General features: G+C 39.7%; 1 protein-coding gene across 5 annotated transcripts in view; it reads left to right on the top strand.

Annotated features, from left to right (window-relative positions):
* Positions 1-21,895, top strand: part of APBA1 (amyloid beta precursor protein binding family A member 1) — a 97,900-nt gene that overhangs the window by 38,985 nt on the left and 37,020 nt on the right. For all 5 annotated transcript variants that reach the window (XM_054185863.1, XM_054185865.1, XM_054185866.1 and 2 more), the window contains exon 2: positions 18,739-19,943. In XM_054185863.1, the coding sequence (XP_054041838.1) occupies positions 18,792-19,943 (1,152 nt within the window). In that variant the 5' untranslated portion in view covers positions 18,739-18,791. The remainder of the gene's footprint in view (positions 1-18,738; positions 19,944-21,895) is intronic.

A 21,895-nucleotide genomic window follows, 5' to 3' on the forward strand; every position in this document is an offset into this window, starting at 1 on the left:
CATGAAATCCTGAGTTGGAAAGTTTGCAGGAAAACCTGAACGGTCTGTTCTACTTCGGAGGAACTGTTTTCAGGGTCTCAGGACATGACATCATTTGATCCACTCCCACTCTCTGATCCATAGAGTCCTGCAACTTTTCCTGTATGTGTTGGAGTGCCTGCCTGATCAGATTAAAATAACCTTCTGATGTCAAATGGTTTGACCAGTGCCTTCCAAACGCCTGTTATGCACTTATTGCTTTTTGGATTGTACATTTAGCTTCCAGCCTGATCTGAGGTTTGCATGTTTGCTTTGATTAATGTACGTTGGACTCGCTGCTTATCTCCACTTTGGGGCCGATAATCTCTTAAAGTGTGTGAAGTGGTTGGTATGTAGATATTTGAGACAAATTTCATACTGAGCTTTACAGTAGCTGAATGTTAGTAAGTCAAAGAGTTATATGGAACATCTTTCTTTGTTACTGGAGATGATTGTGAAAATACGACTCAGAAGGGAATAGGTCACGTAAGTTTTCAAATTTAGTTTTTCTTTTGATAAATATAATTCCACAAACAAATTACATCAGAAATGTGTGTATTTACAAGGGTCATTCCTACATATTAACAGAAATTATAGGCGTATTTTGTGTTGGCTTTTCCTAGTCTGTATACGGATTCATACATTGCGTCATTTTTTCCTGAAAGGGGTATACACATTTAACAATGCCTCTTGTGATGCAGCTAGCTATAAAAAATATGTTTTGAGTGGATAGAAAAGCCAATCTGCAGGCTTGAAAAGAGAGCTTTTGTCAAGTATAGAGATATAGAAGCTACATCTTCAGCACTGAGTTTAGTTTTAGCTCATTTTTCGTAGAATCATAGGATGGATTGGGTTGGAAGGGACCTTTAAAGATCATTTAGTCCAACCCCCCATGTTGTCACAAAGATCATATAACCTGGGGACTTGACCTGTGGACATTGTTACCTTGTTCATATTGCCAGATGACACGCTACTGTAATCTTGGCTGAGAAAAAGTGAGATCTGCTTAGTTTAAAGCAGCTATCCATATGCGTTTCTTAGCTCAAAACGACATGCAGAAGAGAAAAAGGATTCAAACACTGCTTTAAAGAAGACATGCATCTTTGTCAAATCTTAAGTAATCTTGAAAGAAAAGACTGTCATTAGGCCTAACCTGGTTTGGTTGCGGGTTTTTTTTCTTAAACATTTGGTCTTCTTACAAAGCTACTTGGGATAACTTGTGTGGCAATGTTTTTTGGTTTAAGCATTCATCTGGTGGTGTGTATTTTTCTTTCGGAAAGCTGCAGCTTGTTTTTTGATAGCCTGTTGGATTATTTTGGTAGGACCTGAAGAGAAATTTCTGACTCTTATCTTCATGCAAGATGTACCACAGTAAGAAGAATAGATGCAAAAGTTGAAACTCACAGAAAAACATTTTTAACATGGTATGTTTTTCAAAATCCATTGATGTTCATCAGTGATTGTTAAGACAGAAAAACTCTGTCAGGTAAAAGAAGAAAGTGTTTTGAGGAGTTCTGAGTGGCATAATTTCGACTCATGGCGAAGCATCATAAATTGTTTCAATTTCTGTACAGTGGGCCATGCTCCTTCATTCTGCCTAAAGCTCTGTATGTGTGTGCGTGTGAGTGATAAAGCAGTTGGTGCAGTTGGTTAAGAGATGGATTTTTTCTGTTGGACATTACTGCATTTCCTTTGTTTTATGGTGCCTTGAAGCAGTTTGCTTCCAGTGGTTCAGAGGTAAATTTACTTACAGAAGTGAAGTGTCGAGAGGTGTTAGATTGGACCCTTTTGGCAAATTACAATGCCTCATTAAGGCTTGCAGGTGTTTTCCTGAGAATTTCCCCAAGGCTGCTCTGAAGGCCATAATTTTGTGCTTGTACAAGTGGAAGAGTCATTAGACTGTGATGGAGCTTCATCTTGCCAGCACTGTTAGTAATTTTAGGGACTAGTGTGAGTATGCTTAGGAGCTGGTAAACAAACTAACATGTAGACAGAGTTGCTCTAGAATTATAAGATGATTTTTTTTTTTTAGCCTGTAATATGTACGAAGTCAGGCAAAGTTGGTCCACTTGGTCCAAAGAAAAAATCTGTGTGCATGCATGCAGACTAGTGCTTACCTTGCAGGAATGACAGTGTAAGAGAATTAAGTCAGAAAGCTGTTTTGTTCTTCAAGTAGTGAAAAGTGCTTTCTTGACCATAGCTAAAGTGTTACATTGGTACAGCTGGTACTCTTGTAGCCTGTGTGTTTGCCTGGCAAGGTTTTGGTAGCAGGAGGGCTATAGGAGTGGTTTCTGTGAGAAACTGCTGGCAGCTTCCCCCATGTCCAGTAGAGCCAATGCCAGCCAGCTCCAAGACAGACCCACCACTGGCCAAAGCTGAGCCCATCAGTGATGGTGGTAGCACCTCTGTGATAATGTATTTAAGAAGGAGGAAAAAACTGCAGTGCAACAACAGCCAAAAGAGAGGAGTGAGAGAATATGTGAGAGAAACAACTCTGGAGACACCAACATCAGTGAAGGAGGTGCTCCAGGTGCTGGAGCAGACATTCTTCTGCAGCCTGCGGTGAAGACCACTGTGAGGCAGGCTGTCCCCCTGCAGCCCATGGAGGTCCACAGTGGAGCAGATGTCCAACCGTAGCCTGTGGAGGAACCCATGCCAGACCATGTGGATGCCCAGAGGAGGCTGTGACCCCATGGGAAGCCCACCCCGGAGCAGGCTCCTAGTAGGACCTGTGGGCCCATGGAGGAGCCCACACTGAAGCAGGTTTGCTGGCAGGACCTGCAGCCATGTGGGGGACCCATGCTGTAGCAGTCTGTTCCTGAAGGACTGCACCTCATGGAAGGGACCCACACCGGAGAAGTTTGTGAAGAACTGCAGCCCGTAGGAAGGACCCACGTTGGAGAAGTTTGAGGAGACTGTCTTCCGTGAGAAGGACCCCATGCTGGAGCAGGGGAAGAGTGTGAGGAGTCCTCCCCTTGAGGAGGAAGGAGCAGCAGAGATAATCTGTGATGAACTGACCACAACCCCATTCACTGTTCCCTGAGGTGGAGAAATTGGGAGTGAAGTTGATCCTGGGAAGAAGTGAGGGGTGAGGGGAAGGTGTTTTAAGATTTGCTTTTATTTCTCATTACCCTACTCTGATTTGATGGCAATAAATTAAATTTATTTCCCCAAGTCGAGTCTGTTTTACCCGTGATGGTAATTGCTGAGTGATCACTCCCTGTCCTTATCTTGATCCATGAGCCTTTCATTCTATTTTCTCTCCCCTGTCCAGCTGAGGGGAACGATAGATAGAGCAGCTTTGGTGGGCGCCTGGCGTCCAGCTAGGGTCAAACCTCCACACCCTGGTACATGAAAGGAGGATCTCTTAATAGCATTTTTCGAATGTGGTTACATGAAAGTTACAGTATTTTGGTTAGAAAAGATCGCATGTGTGCGAAGATACTGGAGTGTAGTTTTGCTTAACAATTCCAGTCTAAAAACAGACTTCTGAATGACTGTTATTTTAACTGAATTAGGTTAATGTGATTCTTTTACATTTTTCAGTGCCCCGGATAAATCTTAGCCAATGTCTAATGATCCCAGACAATGAAATTCGCAATGTATTAAGGAATAAAAGATGGAATTTATAAATAACCTTTAAAAATACCAATAAAATTGGTGTCTAGCCTCTAGACACCAATTTTCCATCTTTTTTGTTTCCCCAAGACTTGTTATTTTTCTTTAGAGTTTATGTAGTTTTAATTATGATTCTTAATGCATTTTTAAAAATATCTTTTAAAGGTGAAAAATGCCAGGACATATGCAAAGAAAATAAAAGCAAAACATGGCCATGGATTTAATAATAAACAAGTGTCATTGACTTTCGTGTCTTACTTATTTTTGCAAGACTTAGGAGTCCAAACAGTAATGTGAAGAGTAAAGAAAAATTTAAATAAAACAATCAAAAAATATACCACTGGCAAGGTTTTAAAACTGAATGCCAGATCTTCAGCTAGATTACGTGCAGCTGTTTGAATGAGAGATAATTGCAGAGGACACTATTATGAAGAAATTCTTGCCATGCTAATATACCTTGCGCGTTGTATTCCCCATCTTTTTTGTGCCACTCTACCCTTCCTTTTTGCCTTATGTTCTGTCTCCTGGTCCTCTGTTTTTTCCCAAGCTCATATTTACTCTTATAAGCAGGCATATTACATGAACAAATGAGGAATTTGTTGGTAAGGTCAATTTTGATGTTTCAGCTGCATCAAGTTATCATAGTAATGCATATCTAGATTGGTCATAATAAAAAAAAAATTCTTCCCTGTAAGGCTAGTGCAAAACCCGAACAGGTTACTCAGAGAGATGGTGGAATAACCCATCTACAGAGGGTTTCAAGGTTTGGCCAGACAAAGCCATGATCAACATGGTCTGATATTGGCATTAGTTGCACTTTGAGGAGCTGGTTGGTCTGGGTGATCTCCAGTGGTCACTTCCAGTCAATATTTTTATGACTCTCTAAGTTTGGAAGAAGCATCTGAGTATGCAAGTGGGTACCAGCATATGCCGGTTTCTCAAATATTTAATCTGTATCCATACTGTTTTTCTCTTTCTCTTTCTTTGTCTTCCCTGTCCCACTAGTGAAAACGCATCTGAAAGAAAATATTACTGTGTGATTAAAAGAGTGAACATAAATTAGAAATGATGATTGATATTATCAAGCAAATGTTTTGTGGAACTGTTCTGGGGCTGTCCCTGACTTAGCTGCAGCATGAGTGGATCTGTAGGGCAAAACATTTGGTACCAAGGACATAATGTACAGCCTTACACACATTTGAGGAGTCTCATATCACATCAGCTCTGGACTGGTCTCCAGGAGAGTGCTCACCAGGAGATTGAACAAATTAGGTGCACTCTTCGATCTCTCTTCTGCCAGTTGGCTGTTCTTTGGAAGAAATCCATTATGTGATCTCCAAGCCTGCTCTGCAGAGTGCGCTGAAGTGCAGTATGTGGGGACCATCAGAAGTTGCCCTTCAAAAGTGTGCTTTGGATCCAAACTAAAACACGAATCTAAGACCCGCTCTGAGAAACTGGCTCTGACAAGTGTAGATGACAATCTATTCACTCTTGCAAGCTATGGAAATTTTTTGTGCTCCTCCCCTTCCTCTCCACTTTTTTCCAGACTTTTTTCCACTAGAATTGATGAGACTCAGAAGTCCATAGACTTTTGGAAAAGCCAAAAGCCCAGTACTGCATAAGCCTTAAAGAGCAAACAATGTTTTCGCAGGACTGACTGTGGTTTTTATTTTTTCTTAATTGTGTGCCTACTTTAACTGCATTTTTGAAACATTACTTCAGCTTGTAGTGACTCACTTTTAGTTCCAGACCTTGGATGTTGTGTATTTGAGCTCAGGATCTGCATGAGTAACTATCTGCAGAAACTGGCCTGTTTGAAAGTCCTTAAACTTTGGCCATCTGCATTTGTATGTAAAAATTGTTCTATTCAGGTAACTGATTTAACATCTTTAGAAGGGTGTGGCAAAAGAGCCTTTTGGATTCTTAGTTTTCAATAGCTGTTATAACAATGCCAGAGTCCCAGAAGACTGTAAAGAAGTTTAAGTTATGCTAATATTTTAAAAGGTAAAGTGAATGACTGGGTAATTGTAGCGTGATGGCTTAACATTTGTCCTGTGTAGGATAATGGAGTGGATGTTGTGGGCTGACAAACTTTGAAAATTGCAGGTCTTTCCGAATGGTTTATTCTGCAGTTCAAGCAAGCAAGAGTTTAGGGGTTCATAGTGGTTTGTGCTTTTTAGAAGGTCAGATTTACTGATCACCACGGGTTTTTACAACTTCTATAGAGCTAAAAACTTTCCTTGTCCAGAGAATTCCATGTGACTTGATACCAACGGTAGCCATCTGCCTGACTGATTTGAAAGACAATGTCGAGTTCTGTAGTAAAGTGGCAATCTTAACATAATCCTGTAGCAATTTACAGAGCTGTGAGAAATATAAAATTCTTCGTTCTTATCATCGCTTTTTAGATCCACTTCCATTTTTGAAGTTAATTCAGTGTCTTCGTACCTTCATTTTAAAGCATGTTTCCATGAGAGAGATCACATCCTCAGTACTTTTTGTCCTGAATTTAAGAAACGAATGATGATGTAGTATGGCAAAGAAAAGGGAAATTAGTATTTGCATCAGGTCACTTATGCCAAGGTCAGATATTTCAAGAGAGGTCCAAACTGTTCCTTTGCCTGATAAGGTTCCTCTGCCTGATAGCAGAGACCAGAGCAGCATGGCTTTTAATTTGAGTTGAATACTATTAAAGAATAGAGCCTTAAATACCACACTTAAGCTTGGATGTCAGAAGAGAAAGACATTCTATTGTAGGAGAGATGATCCTTCCTAGAAAACGAATAAAAAGATAAAAGTAGAATAACTTTAGATATACCATTTACTGACATTATAGAATCCCTCTTATCTAGGTTTCATGTAACATTTAAGAGGCATCTTGTTTTCTTTTTATAAAAGATACTCAAGCAAAGTAATGAGGGCTTCCATTTCCTGGAGAAAAAGGGTCGTGAGTGTCTTTGCAATACATTACTTTAATAATAGCTTCTGAGGATAAGTGAAAGGAACCATTGACTCTCAAACTGTCTGCAAGCAAAAAAAGGAGAAAAGGTTAACAGAGGAATACCTAAATAGTTTAATTACTTCATGTATTGAAACATTTCAGGATTGTACTGTTCTTCCTGTAAGTTCATACATGTGAAATGTATTTTACCTTACTACTGCCATTTTTAGTTGCTGCTTTTCTCTGCTGTAATTCCACTACTTGGATGTGTTAATAATATAAAAAGATTTTATAAGGTTAAGAATGCTTAACGAAAATATTTTAAATAGAATGTATTCTTCTACTAAAATCTAAGTATCGCTATATAAAAAGACAAAGTAACCCACTTTTACAGAAACATGATCCATCTGAAGTTTTTATTTTAGTCAGTTCTGTTTGGAAGGGAGACAAAAGCACTGGGGGGGGAAACAAATAATTTAAAAAATAAGACAATGGCCTCCCTATGTGTGTTTAGAAAATCTTTTATTTATGTTCTGTTTCACTTATGACTACATCTTTAAATGTTGTTACACTAAATCTTTTTTTCCCATTGTCCGTATGTATTACTTGACTGGGACTGGTTTGTGTGGAAGTTCTAGCTGTAAATATTGCATAGAGATACGAAAAGTGTGTTTGGGTGACTCCACTCAGTTTCCTTTGTTTTGCTCTGAACTCTACTATGTAACTGTGTTCTGGTAAGTTCGTTTTCTTAGTGGGTAGAGACTGGCAAATGTACAGAAAGCTTTGTGGTTTTGACAGAATGCATCTGGTTTTGATTTTCGTGATCTGGCAGTAGTGTGTGATGTGGTTAACTTGATTAGCACCAAGAGTTTTATTTTCTTGCTTAACCTTATGGGACACCTGTGGCTGTAACCAGGCAGTGCTCCCATCTCCCTTGCTCAGATTGTATTTTCTGAGCAAACCACCATTTGAGAGACAGATCTGAGGACCCTGAGCTGTGTGCAGTGCAATTACTAATACTCTTCAAGTTCTGTTCTGAGCTGCAGATATGGAGAAATGCCAGCCTTCATTAGGGTTTAATTATGTCTGGGGAACAGATTTCAAGTGTAAGTTGCCTTGGAGCAGCTAGTTCCAGTAACAGAAATGTGCTTGTGCTGAAAAGGAGGTCCCAGTCAAGATCTTCCTCAGAGAAAAGAGAGTGATGTTGATGTCGTCCCTGTTTGAATAACTAACCCTTCTCTCATTAGCTGTGGGGAGGAGCACAGGGTGTTTCTTACTTCCTATGTGACTGAAAGTGCAAAAATTGTTAACGTTTCAGGCTAGAAAAAACTTTGCTCTTGTGGAGCCTGGAACAGACAGATGGGTCTGGTGAGGCCAGTCAAATGGAGGTAGGCGCCGGTCCAGCCAGGCAGGCCTCTTGCAGCTGAAAATCTGGTGTGTGGTGCCTAGTGGTGCATCTCCTCCAGTGCTGACAAGTGTCCACAGTATTTCAGAAAGGTTGTAACAGTGGAAGATGTGCATGAGACTTTTTTCTCTAATCATTCAGGACTATGCTTGGGAAGTAAATTTATGGCATCCTTCCGTGTGGTTTTGGAGAGGACCCTGGGGCTGTCTTTACAGTATAGCACTGTAACACAGTTGTGATTCTGTGAGAAAATGAAAGTAGCAGACCAATTTTTCTTCAAGTCTTTGTAAACTTATGAGCTGGTCTGTACAGCTTTGTTGGATTTTGGTTTGGTTTGGTTTTATTTTGTTTTTAAATATGGACTGAATCAGCAGCTTGTCCTTGAAATAGAAGAAGTAAAAGGATGTGCAGGTGTTATTAGAACTTGATGGTAGGAGATGAGATTGGGTTTACTATGTGGGCTAAAACAGTAACAGAAAATACAGTAGAAGAGAAAGCTGTCCATGTGGGGGGGGAAGTTAATTTTAATCTTCTGTAGCCTATATCTGTGCATTCCTACTTCCTCCTCCTTTGCATCCGTTGTTTTGTTCTGTAGTTTTTGTTTCTTGTGATTCTTACTGATTTTCCTGAGAATTAAAGTTATATAGATACAAGCTCAAATCTATTGAAGTAACATTTCATTCCAGGAATATTGCAGTGTGAAACTGCTAAAATTTTCTCTCTTTTTTTTTTTTTTTTTTTTTTGGTTCATTTGTTTTGAGTTTTTTTGGTAACTTTGTAAGTTTTCAGTTGTGACTATACCTTTAAATGAAATCTCTTTTCTAGTGGGATTTCACTGTTTCTTCATGGGGTTTTGATAGCCTGCAATCCTTACATGCTCTTGCTTACCTAATTTCTGTGAATGGAAGTAGATACGGGCTGTGATGTCTTGCTGTCTTTCAGAAAGAAGAAACAAACTATCTGACACTTAAAACCTTCTGCTCAATAATGTAATCCGAGACATACATCAGGCCCTTGAACAGGAGCTTATGGTATGGCAGCTAGAAAGTGCTAATTCAGTTGGTTTGGAAGGTGAGAAGCAGGTAGAAAAGAGCTGATATGCCCACTGTAATCAGGTACTTTGCAATTTTAGTTACCTCATCTCTCCATCTTTCTCATTCTTCCCCAGTCTGAATAATATCTCCACATCTTACATATTGCCTTTTTCAAGGCTTTCTATAAAAAATCAGTGTCAAAACCCATGTAGTAAAGTGTAAGTCTAATCAAAGTAACAAATGAAATAAGGGCTATTGGTTTTGAGGTTTTTATTTTTTTAGGGTGAAGGTGGAATTGGGGGGCCTGGATCTTAAAATCTAGTGTTTTCAGTAGCAAGGTGTTACAGTTGCCAGGCAGTGGTATGTTTTTATGTACATCTTATGCTATGAAAGCAAGTTCTGTATCCCATCTATCCTGCTTTTCCAGCTTAATTTGGGTATAGCTCCTTTGAAATTTGTGAAATAAAATGAATTAAAGGAGGATCAGGTCTCTTACTTTTATGGTGTCTGAGCCATGATTGCTTTTCATGAGTGAGTATCCTTAGCTTGAAGCTCTCAGGTAATAATGAGTGCCTTTTACTTTTACAATCCTCTTACTGATCATATGACAGATTCTAGGAGGTTACTGGGGTTTCAGCATTATTTCTGTACCATTTCAATAAGCTGATCCTGTACTTTTGGATTTGGCTTTGGGGAGACAGGAAACAGATTTTTAGATCAAGATGAGTTGCTAGTTGTCTTGCTAACTACTAGGTTTGTTACAGATGCATTTAAGAAATAAAAAAAAGTATTGCTTATGTGTCCTAGAGGCTTTTTTTTCCTCCACATGTGTACTGTTCTGTTGTTTTAGCCACTTTCTTCCTTTGAAACAATCCTGGTAACAGTATTCTGCAACTTGCTTCTCTCAGCTGAAGGAAGCTAATTGGACTAACTACTTGGGCTTTACTGTATGTTGTTAAACTTGTTTTCTCTGAAAGCTGCTTATTTGCTGAAGAGCCTTTTCTCACATTCTAGGAGACTCCTCTTCTTTTCTTGAAGTGGTCTTAAAACCATCCAAATGTTTCTTTGAACCTGACACAACCCTGTGGCTTGATTGCATTAAAGAATTCAAAAATAATTTAAGTCACTTGAAAACTTTGCTTTCCATAACAAAATTGATAAACTTGATTTTTGCTTAATTTCAAGTTACTAAATCAGGAGGACTAAGTCACTCGAAAGTTCCAATAGAAGCAGACTGTTCTCGATCTTGATTCTTGGCTGGTACGTCTTCTGTCTCGCTTATATCAAAGACATATTCCATCAAGACTGTGCAACACCGACCAAGAATAAAGACGAGTGAGATTGCCTTAACCAGAAAGGCTGGATGAAGTCTTGATGTGTAGGCAGAGGAGGAATATCCAAGGGCTTCACAAGTGAAGCTTGAGGTTCTTACTCACCTTGAAGATAGCCATGCCCTGCAGCTTACTGGATCATATTTTTTAGGTCTGTCTGCAATTGTTCTGTATTATGCTATTAGTGGCATCTGAAAGGAGATGGAAGGATTATTGGGCTTGCTGGGTCAGTTTGGGGTTTTGTTTTTTTGGTTTTTTTATTTATTTATTTATTTATTTATTTATTTTGTAGCACAGATCTAATCCCTCTGTTTAAATAGAGAGAAATACATAGTTTTCATTGCTATAAAAATGTCACTAGTGTGAAGATAACATCATTTGCATTCAGAATTCATCACTGGAGAGTTAGCGATTTCCACTCTGCTCTCTGAGACAGTTCTGCCCTTTTACACAGAGGAGAAAAAATGGTAAATTACAAACAGCCATATGCTCAGATTTAGTAAAGATTCATTTTGAATGATTGTACCTGTATCAGAGGTCGAAACTAGTCTCACATTGTAATATTGATCTTAAACGTTGTTGTGCTTTGACCCTGCTTATACACTTCTCTTTTCAATTTCTTTTTCTTTTTTGGAAATGAATTTTATTAGTAACTGTGATTTAAATACCAGAGAAACAATTCCAGTGGTCAAAATTTTAGATTATCTGCCCGCTAATTGAAGATGCAATCCATAATACAACCAGGAATAAAATCAGCAGTAACCTGTCAGAGGCTCACAGCAGAGTGAAAGAGGAACCCAAATTTCCTCAGCTTAGCTGTTATAGGACTTTTACTTATGTTGTTTAATCATTCTGGTTGGTGAGAGCAGTCAGATTTATTCTCTCAGCCAATTACAATCTGGAATTTGTGATTTATTTATTTTTTTTAAGTGTCTTTTGGTCTAGTTTGTCTAATTGTTATACTTTACAGCAGAAATTGCCTGTGGATCCTTGTCAGTATTTTTCTTTTCTGCTTTTGGTTCATCTCTTCTGTTTGGACCATAATATCAGTTAATCTTCCTCTGGCAGCGGATGGATGGCTTCAGATATGCACAGAGTCCATTGCCTCTGTTTCTTGCGTAGGCAGGACTTCAGTGTTAAAAGGTGATGGGAATGCTCTGTTAATTTTCTGATCAGAGCACTCTCTTTCTCCAGTGCCCTAGAGCATTACCAGCTCTGTCCTCAAGAGACCTCTGTCTCTCTCTTGCTCATCTTCAGGCACTTATGAGGTCTGACCTGTCTGCATTGAAGATTATTGAATGTTGTTTTGTGCTCAAGTTTAAATTTTAGTTTTGATAAGATGGGAATTGGAAGGGGAGAAAAATTAATGTTTTTTTGCAAACTCATTAGTTCTGCTAATTCTAGATCTGTTTACTATTAACAAAAGTTTGGGGTTCTTTTATGTCAGGTGCAGATTTCTCTCAGCTCCCTTTTCTTTTCATAGGGTCAGGTGTGGGCCTGGAGGAATGAGCCCCATGGGCAGGAAATGAAGGAGCTGATTGGTTTTTTTTTTAATCCTATGTCTATTATGTTGGCTTCATCGTTGACTGCATACTGGTCATTAGTTGTTCAGTGTGCTCAGGTTCAATGGAACTGGAAACTGGTTTGGTGGTTTTTTTCAGATGTCCAGTTTAATAATTAGGATGCCTAAAGCTAATTATTAGTTTTCTAAAAGAATTTCTAATGAATTGAAGACTTGTAAAACGCTTCTTATCATTTTAAACCATATTAAAACCATGACATGACATGACATAGTGCCACAGTGCTTGATCTTTGGCTAGTTGTAGTTCTCTTGTTAGACACGGGGCATCTTTTAGGTGCCATGGCCAAGCTGATGTCGTAAGCATGGGCCAGTGTACATCTCTCTTTTATGTTAATAACAGTATTTCCTTACTTTTTATTAGGAGTCTGTGTGTTTCTTTGGGCTAGTTGTGGTCAGAAAAGACCGATGCAGGTAGAAGCTACCTGCCTTTGAAATTTATGAACCTTACTAGAAAACAAAAGGCTTTTCTGTTGAACACAGGCTAGTGTGTATTTTAAACTTTGCTCCTACTGAGTTCAGAAGCAGACCTGGGACTCAGAAATGGAAGCTTCCAAGGTTATTGTGAACAAAATTGGAGTGAAAGACTTTGCAGAAAATATTAAAGGCAAATTTTAATGTTAAAACTCATGTGTTTAACTTGTTTAAAATATCACAGTGATACAAGGATTCCACAAGCACATGCAGAAAATTCTGTGTGTAGAGCGATATTGTGCATGCAGCTTTTCTGCTTTGCAATTACAATATTAATGAGTGTTCACAGTTGTTCAGCCTCATCAGTATGAACCAATGACGTGGGTATATGTGGTGGGGTGTTAATGTCGCTTTCCAGGTGCTGCTTTCACTGACTGGCAAGAAACATACATTTCCCAGCTTTTTTTGTTTAAAGCTGTTTTGTGTGAGCTTACTTAGCACATGGCAGCAGACGCAACCAGGCTTCCCAAGCAGGTAACAGTTCAGAAAAGAGAGTCATGTAATACAGGAGAGGTGGGGGATTCTCCCTAAGAGGGCACTGCATAGACTGTTGAATTCCTAGGCATTTTATGGCTCTTCTAAAAAAACAAGAAAAGATTTTGAAGATGTGTCTCGAAGACATATGTTTTCTAGAAGACTGTGTTGGTTTTTGGAAAGGTAGCTTTTTGTTCGTATGTCTTGTCAAGATACCTGTATCTCTACAAGTGGAACGTTGGTGTATGGCTGGAGTCTGGAAAAACATAGGTGCTTTGTGAAATTCCTCAGAGAATGTGCTGAGACAGCTTGCACTCGGGATGGGATGTGTTTGCAAATTCAGTCAGAGGTCTCTCTGCTTCTAGTGTGACTTGGAGTTATGGGTAAATATATTAAAGGAATAGCCGTATTTTATGGAAGACATGGGTAAATATGTCAAAAGTTTTTTAGGGAAGACAAAACTATTCTTGCTTACGTGCTCAACTAACTTTTCTCTTGCAAAAGTTCTGCAAAATGAGAGGAAACAGCTATGCTTCTTATATATTAAAAGATTAATTAAGAAAATATATGTATGTAAATACCCTGAACAGTGGTACAGGCTGGGGCTGGTGGAACCAAGGAGCAGCTCTGGGGCACAGCCCAGGCAGCAAAAAAAGGGACAGAAGTGCCTGGGGGCAGTGTGAGCAGGACATGGCCCTGAGAGCCAGGAGAAGGCAGGGACTGTCCCCTCTGCTTAGCACCTGTCGGACCCCCCCTGAGTACTGTCTCCAGTTTGGGTCCCCAACCCAGGAATAACACTGACGAACTGGTGGGCGGTGAGGGAAGGCCACGGAGGTAGTGGGGCTGGAGCCCATGCCTTGCAAGGAGCGGCATGGTTTACATGGGAGAAGCAATGGCTTTGGGGGCACCCAACAACAACCCAGGAGATGGAAGAGACCCATCCAGGCTCTTCACAGTAGCGTGTGGTGGGAGGGTGGGTTAGAGGCAGTTGGCACATGTTGAAACGGAAAATTCAAACTGACTATAAAGTAGAAATGTTTTCCCCAGAAGGACAGACCAGTAGCAGAGCTGGAGCCCAGGCAGATGATGCTATCTCCAGCCTTGGAGGTTATCAAGCCCCAGCTGAGCAGCCTGTTCTGAGCTCAGAGCTGGCTATGCTTTGGGCAGGGCTTGGAGTGGAGACCTCCTCGGGTCCCTTCCTAACTGGGTTATCCTGTAATCCCATATGTGACAAAAAACAGTGTGTAGGTGTGAGTGTAGGTGTAGTCTTGGTTCCACACGGCACTCATCTTTGTTTTGAGACAGAAACAATAGTACACAGACCTATCGAGAGTGTGATCTTTTATTCCAAAAAGTCAGGATTAGTCTGTGGAAATAAGATACATAGTGCTCTTACAAAGTAAACTCTAAAAGACATATTTGGAACAATAAAGAAAAAGAAGCTTAATTTCCGCCTGCATGCAAGAAAGCAAACAATTATACATCTGGACTTGGGAGACAAATAACAAACGAAACTGGAATCTGAACACTCCCATTTTCACCTCTTCTTGTGGCATGTCTTTTCCTGAATAGCACTGGGCATGGATGTTGTGGTCTTGCTCCGAGATGATAATATGCCCTTTGGTGGTGTTTTAAATATTTTTTTTGATATAAAATAGCAGAGAGAGATCCTTAAACTGGAAGGTTCTTCTTTATGTTATTTGAGAAATATGTGGAGATGTTTAATTTTTCTTTACAGGCAAGAAGGTAGTTTAACCTTCAGCAAAGAGCTAGTTGCAGTAGTAATCAACCTTTGATTTCTCTATTTTGGAGACAGATTCATCCATCAAGTCCTAAGTGCAAAGCTAAGAGTGCTTACAGAGCACTTTCCCATATATGTTTGATTACTGGAGCACAGCTGCTGTTCTGAGTAATTAATGTGAGAGTATAATATCTTTCAGATGGGTGCTGTGACCTCTCTTGCTTATATTCTCTTCTGTCTGGCATGTTATGTAGGTTATTGATTTTTGTTTGCTTGCTGGAAATTAAAGTGCTTTTTGAAGGCCTGGTGAGAAATATCAGGCAGAGCTTGTATATACTTGAGGGAAATACTACTAAGAATGACACTGGAATAGGCTGCCCAGGGAGGTGGTGGAGTCACCATCCCTGGATATGTTTGACTCGTTTAGATGTGGTGTTATGGGATATGGTGTAAGGGAGAACTTTGTAGAGAGGGTTTGATGGTTGGACTCGATGATCCCAAGGGTCTTTTCCAACCTAAATGATTCTATGATTCTGTGAATACAAAAATGTGGGTTTTAGTAGTCTTCCAGCTACCATGTATGAAAAGGGATTTAGTGCATCTAATGCCCAACCTTAATAGGTGGTTATTTAAATACTGTCCTGAAGACTGATTGTTAAACAGTCAAATAAACGTACTTGACTGAGAAACTTACTTTTCATTGAAGATTATTGGGGCTTAGGTGACCTAAGGGCATTTATTCAGATCTACAATTTTATAAGCAAACTTATCTTCTTTTCTGACAATTAAAATTTCTCTTCTTTTGAAAACTTCAAAATACATTTAAAAATAATGTTTTATTGTTTGCAAAATTAAAAAGTGAAATTAAATTGAAAGGAAGGGCAAACAGAAGAGGACCTTTTTCAGTAAAAAGCTTTAAGTAAAGCTTGAAGTTTCTTCCTCATCCCCTTGAGAGACACAACCTTGAAAATTTCAGGTTATCAATATTTGAAATTAACCTGAGATCATTCTTCAAATGAGTGCAATTTCACAAGTGGAACTTTGGAAACTTTCAGTTTGCATAAGGAAAATGTTGAGGCTTTTAGCAGTATTTTGTATGATTTGTAGTCTCCGTAATTTGTTTCTCATAGCTGGCCATGTCAGCGATGCTGTTTGTCCATAGTGTGCTATTATGCTGTGAGCCTGTATTAAGGCTTCTAAAAAAAGGATCACATGTATTCAGATATTATCAGAACTTCAGTTGTCATAAGTATTGTGGCATTTGATACCTTATTTGACTTGAGGTAAATGTAGTCTTCATGCAGTTGAGTTTTACCTTCTTTTTTCTAACTAAACATAGCTCAGTTAAAAGTGTAGCAGGATATATGTGATCAAGATTTCAGAAAGTTGGTGTCCTGGTTTCAGCTGGGATAGAGCTAATTTTGTTCCTAGTAGCTGCTGTGTTTTGGATTTAGTATGAGAATAATGTTGGTAACACATACTGTTTTAGTTGTTGCTAATTAATGCTTATATGAAGTCAAGGACTTTTTCATCCTCCCGTAGAAGCTGAGAGGGAGCATAGACAGGACGAGCATAGAGGAGCATAGACAGGACAGACAAAGGAATATTCCATATTCCTTTGGAATATTCCAATATTCCATACCATAGATGTCGTGCTCAGCATATAAATGTAGGTTGGCTGGGGGGTGGGAATCCACAGTTACTGCTCAGGAAGGGCTGGGCAATTGATCTTTCAGTGGTGAGCAGTTGCATTACATCACTCATTTTGTATATTCTTTCATAGTTGTTATCTTCTCTTCCATTGATGTTCTATTAAACTGTCTTTATCTCAACCCACAAGGTTTCCTTTTTTTCTGATTCACCTCCTCTATCCCGCTGAGTGTTGGGGGGAGTGAGTGTTGGGGGTCCTGGTTGCTGGCTGGGGTTAAACCACGACGGTTCATCATCCTGTGTTTATGTGTAACTTCATTTCTTTCAACTAGTACTGCCTTTTTCTGTGGATGACCAATGACACTTAGGTGCGAATCAGGGGCTCCTTTGAATGCAACAGATTTAAGGCAGAATTTTTAAACAGTCCTCTATTTTAGCCTAAGTCTGTCCATGCGCTAAGCAATGGAAATTTTATAACTGACTTCAGTGGAATCCATCCCAATGACATCCAATTGGCTGTTATGCCTTGGCATCTTTACCCTTCTTTTTCTGGGCTTAAAATGGAAAGTTCTCCAATATTGTTGTTCTTGTTTACTTAAATAATATGTCGTATGCTGCATGGAGGAGAGCATTTGCTTTATTCATTTGGCACAGACCTGGATATTCACCTGTATTCTGCCCATTATTTCCTGATTTCTTGGAAGCCTTAGCTGGAAGAGACCTTACCATGTCACTGCGGGCTTCTTACTAACATACCTTCTTTAGCTGGAAAAAACAACTGAGTTTTTTCATAGTTATTTTGAAAAAGGATTAGTTTGTGTAGAACATCTTAATCTTTCCAGTTAATGTGATTTGTCAGTTATTATCCTACAACTGCATTTTTTACATACTATATGATATACTATACATTTTTCTCCCTCGTGGTGATGGTGGGAAAGGCAAGTCCTAGAGGTTAAACACAGCATGCTAGATTTGCTAAAGCTATATGTATGGGCTGTTCCTGGAAATGAAGAGATCTGTCTGGAACAAGGGCCGAGACGTATTTTGTTTCCTTTTTCTTTTTTTTTTTTTTAAGGACTCGTAAGTTTTAAAGGCTAAAAGAGTAGGTGTGACTAAAACAAGGAGGAGTGTTCACTGAACTGGAAGATGGACCCATTAGATTTCCCATAGAAGTATAGCACAAGTGACTCCCAGCTGGCCTTGTCTGCCTGTCAACTTTTCTAATAGAGGTCAGCTGAAATGACTGTTGCTTTCTCGTCACAGGAGGTTATTCCCATGGCTCTTTTGCACAGAGCTCATTTAATCAGCAAAGTGTCACCTGAGCCTCCCTGCCTCAGTTCAGTAGATTTGGTTCAAGTTCTATTTTACATTCATGTTAATTTTTTTTTTTAATTGGTAATTGACACATGCTTTTGTAGATCCTTCAAGTTAGAAGTCTTCCAACAGCTACCTTTTCTTACCAGGTATGTGGTTTGACTTAAGGACCTAAAAGGACATAAAATGTCCTTTTTATGACGCTACATTTTAAAAATAGGTCAAGATTCAAAATAGCTGAAGCTGTTATGTAAAAATGAAACCTTTTGAGCTAGATAGGCCTGTTTGCTCTATGAAACTTGTAGAAGTTAATCTGTATTCTTATGGGGTTTTCCTGTTTCTGTGGCCTGCATATTTATTATTATTGGCAGACCTCTCAAGTAATTATATCATCTTTTGAGATGCCTCACTAGTCTCAATGTGCTTATGATTATGAATATTAGTAATATCTTCACCATGTTTTAGGAAAGATGTTTGATGCAGAAGCCATCTTAAGTGATTGTAGATACATTCCATGAAGGTACCTATGTTCTATCCGGCTGTCATGTCCTTCTCTAGGGAGAGGGAGCAGGTGCTTCAGATACCCTGAGAGTGCATTTTTATTTCTAATGGTTTTTTAAAAGGCTCAGCTGAAGATACTGTATTGAAGAAGTGTAGTATGCATAGCTGTCATGTATCTGAGCAATTGCAGACTCCTGTGCTGGGACCAAATCTGTCGTTTTACATTACAGCAACCTTCCTTTGCACCGCGTGGGTGAGCTGTAGGGAGAGCAGTGGAGCAAAGGTGGAGTATTTGTCATATCTCTACCATGGTTGAGCCCCTCTAATATGTGCCTGCCAACGTCATTGAAATGCCACAGCAGTCCGTAGAAGCATTTCCAAGGAGTTGCTTTGAGATGATTCTTCCACAAAGAATTTATCCATAGAAGTGAGAAGTGCAGTCCCCAAGGGGGTCGTTGTTGGTTGCTGCTGTTGGAGATGATTTGCATGGGAGGTCATATGGTTGTGCTGGCTGTCATCTGACTTCAGAGCTATTGAAGTCAAATGTTTGTCTGGGGAAGGAAGGGTGCCCTTTGTTGCTTCTGTTTATTGACTCCAGTTTTTTTTTTTTTTGAGAGTAACGTCTGAGGTTGTTTTTTTTTTTTTCGTTTCTTTCCAGCTGTGCTAGACAAAATGTCAGTAGAATAAGTGACCTACCCACCAGAACTTGCCATGAACCATTTGGTTGGACCGCCTGACGGGGAGGTAAGTGAAGAGCCGGCAGCTGGAGCAGTGAACGAGTCAGTGGAGGCTGACCTGGAGCACTCAGAGGTGGAAGAGGAACAGCGGTATGCAACTCGCTACCCAAGGCATACAAACAGCAGCCAAGGGGGCCTGTCTGGGCAGGAGGAGGAAGGGATGTTAGCTCGGTCAGCCAGCACTGAGAGTGGTTTCCACAATCACACGGATACTGCAGAAGGGGATGTGATAGCCACAGTGGAGGACAATTATGACACAGAGAGGGTTCAGGAAAATGAGGACGAGAGTGCATATGCGGTGCAGTACAGGCCTGAGTCTGAGGAGTATACGGAGAATGCTGAGGCTGAGCATGGCGAAGCCATTCGTAATCGAACATTGCCCAATCACTTGCATTTCCATTCCATTGAACACGAGGAAGCCATGAATGCAGCCTACTCAGGTTATGTCTACACACATCGCCTTTTCCACCGAGGAGAGGATGAACAATATGCTGAGCCTTATGCTGACTATGGACTGCAGGAGCATGTGTATGAGGAGATAGGAGATACACCAGACCTCGATGTTAGAGAGGGGATCCAACAGTATGAGCGGGAAAGGGAGGAAGCTGACAATTACCGCAAGGAGGCACTTGGTGCCCGCCTTCACCATTATGATGAACGGTCTGATGGAGAGTCTGACAGCCCTGAGAAGGAGGCAGAGTTTGCGCCCTACCCAAGAATGGATAGTTATGAACAAGAGGAGGACATTGATCAGATTGTAGCAGAGGTGAAGCAGAGCATGAGCTCCCAGAGCTTAGACAAGGCAGCTGAAGACATGCCAGAGGCAGAGCAGAGTTTGGAGCATGGTCATGCTCTTGCCAGTAGTGGGCATGAAAGTAATGGCCAGCTCCCAGCTGGTTCTCGAGTTATATCCAGCTCGGGAGAACCTGTGCAGAGGTACAGCAAGGAAAAGAGAGATGCAATTTCACTGGCCATCAAGGATATTAAAGAGGCTATTGAGGAAGTGAAGACAAGGACCATCCGTTCTCCTTATACCCCTGATGAACCTAAGGAGCCTATCTGGGTGATGAGGCAGGACATCAGTCCGACAAGGGACTCTGACGACCAGAGGCCACTAGATGGAGATGTGAGTATACAAAGCTTTAAGCTCTCATGTTATGTATGTCTCGTTCCTTTAATTGTGACATATATGGCAGTGAAGGAGGGTGCATATTTTTTCATGTTCTGTGAATTGTCCTTCAGTAAAGTATGTACTGCTTTGTCTATTTTAAATTTATAGCCTAGAGGACATGTAAGATGTAAGCATGTGCATTATCAGTGCACCAAATTTTTCTGTATGAAGCAGTGCTGATCCCAGTTACACAATACAACAATTTGTCACATGAAGCTCTTCGTTTTTTTCTGAAACAAATGCTGTTAGATTTTTACGGCCATGCGGTATTTTAGAATGGCTACTGAACACTTTGTCTTCTGTTGTCTGTCCTTGTGTGTTTCAGTTAATTCTAGGTTTCTAAGTTTCATTTTCTGTCACATAACAATCCTAACAGTTCCATCACAAGTCTGTTAATATTCTTTGTGGTGTTATCATAGATCAGATTCATATTCCAGAAAAGTTGCAAGGGTTTTGTGCATTTGCAGGCTCTAGAAATGTGTTATGAACCTCATTATATTAGATTATCACTGTAAAGTGTAGTCACTCTCCTCTCTCACAACTAAGTGTTGAAGGCCATCGTTCAGATTTACAGCATCAGCATTTCTAAAATTCTGTACTTTTGGCGTGAGGCTTAACTTGGATCAGAATCAGTTCACAGTCTGTGCTTCCAGCTGCCTGTGTGGTAATCTTTACTTGAAATTTCATGGGGTTTCTATATTTCTAATAAAATAAACTCATAAACAACCTTTAACTACATTAAATTTATGCCTGATGTGAAAAGAGCTGGTAAGCTAAATTTACTGGCCAAAAATAGTCTATCATATGGACCCATGCTATTACTTCAAGGATAACTGCACTGCAAACATCTGCTCCATCCTCTTTATTGCTGTGGAATGTTTTTTGTGACCTTTGTTTTTTTGGAAGAACACTGAAAGGTAGAACATTTTGTCTGTTGTTTGGTGTTTTACACTGAACTATTGTGACCTTCTAAGAAAGCATCAGAACTTTACAAAATACAGCAGCCTCTGCAAAGGGAATTCAGAAAAAAGATCACTGTGTAGATCTATGACAAGCTTCTGATTTTTTTTTTTAATCTGCCTTCAAAACGATGAAGGCTAGTATTCTATAAATGGGGAGAAATTTTTGGAGCATAGTGTTTGAGTTGCTGAAAAAACATGCAAGCTGATTGAGACATGTAGCTTCCAGATTTTATTTTTCCTTGAAAACTGTTGGGAACACACAGTGAATAGTATGTTTGGGCTGGTTTTTTGTTTCTTCATAGTTTCATTGAAACTTTTTTTTTAAAACTATATTGCAAAAATTACTTTCACAAATATTTTTAAAATTATGTCTGCTACAGAGTTGATTAGCAGTCACGTGGAGCGCTAAAGCAGTCTTCCCAGATTATTCTGTACGGGAGAACAATTATTATTAACTTCTTTAAAAACTTCCAAAAGCTGATTTATTTCTCTCCCCTTTTTCAAATAGATCACATTACTCTCTTGCTGTACATTTTGTTCACCATGTTGTCTGTGTTGTCTTTGTCTGGGAGGATCAGTTGCTTCCTGATTCTTTGATTGTAACACCCAGTACCATGATAGTCTCAGTGACATTAGGTTGGGGATCCTGAGAGCACTGAGTCCTTCCTGAAGGTGCTCTATCTGCTCTCTAAAATCTTGCTGCACCTTGCAGAATTTAACTTTTCTAAGGTATGCTGATAGGACTCAGCCTGGTATGTTCATATAGTAGACAAAACAGGTGTTTCCATTGGTCTCTGTATCTACACTAGGTATTGAAATACATAGGTGATTCCATTTTGCACCAAAATTTAATTTCTCATTCAATATTTTTCATTGCCTTTCAGATAAGAACCTGACGGAGGTTTTCAGTGCTGGCTGTAATCAAAACAGTGATGTATGACAGTT

This window comes from Rissa tridactyla, chromosome Z, assembly GCF_028500815.1.
Source record: "Rissa tridactyla isolate bRisTri1 chromosome Z, bRisTri1.patW.cur.20221130, whole genome shotgun sequence".
NCBI classification, from domain to species: Eukaryota; Metazoa; Chordata; class Aves; order Charadriiformes; family Laridae; genus Rissa; species Rissa tridactyla.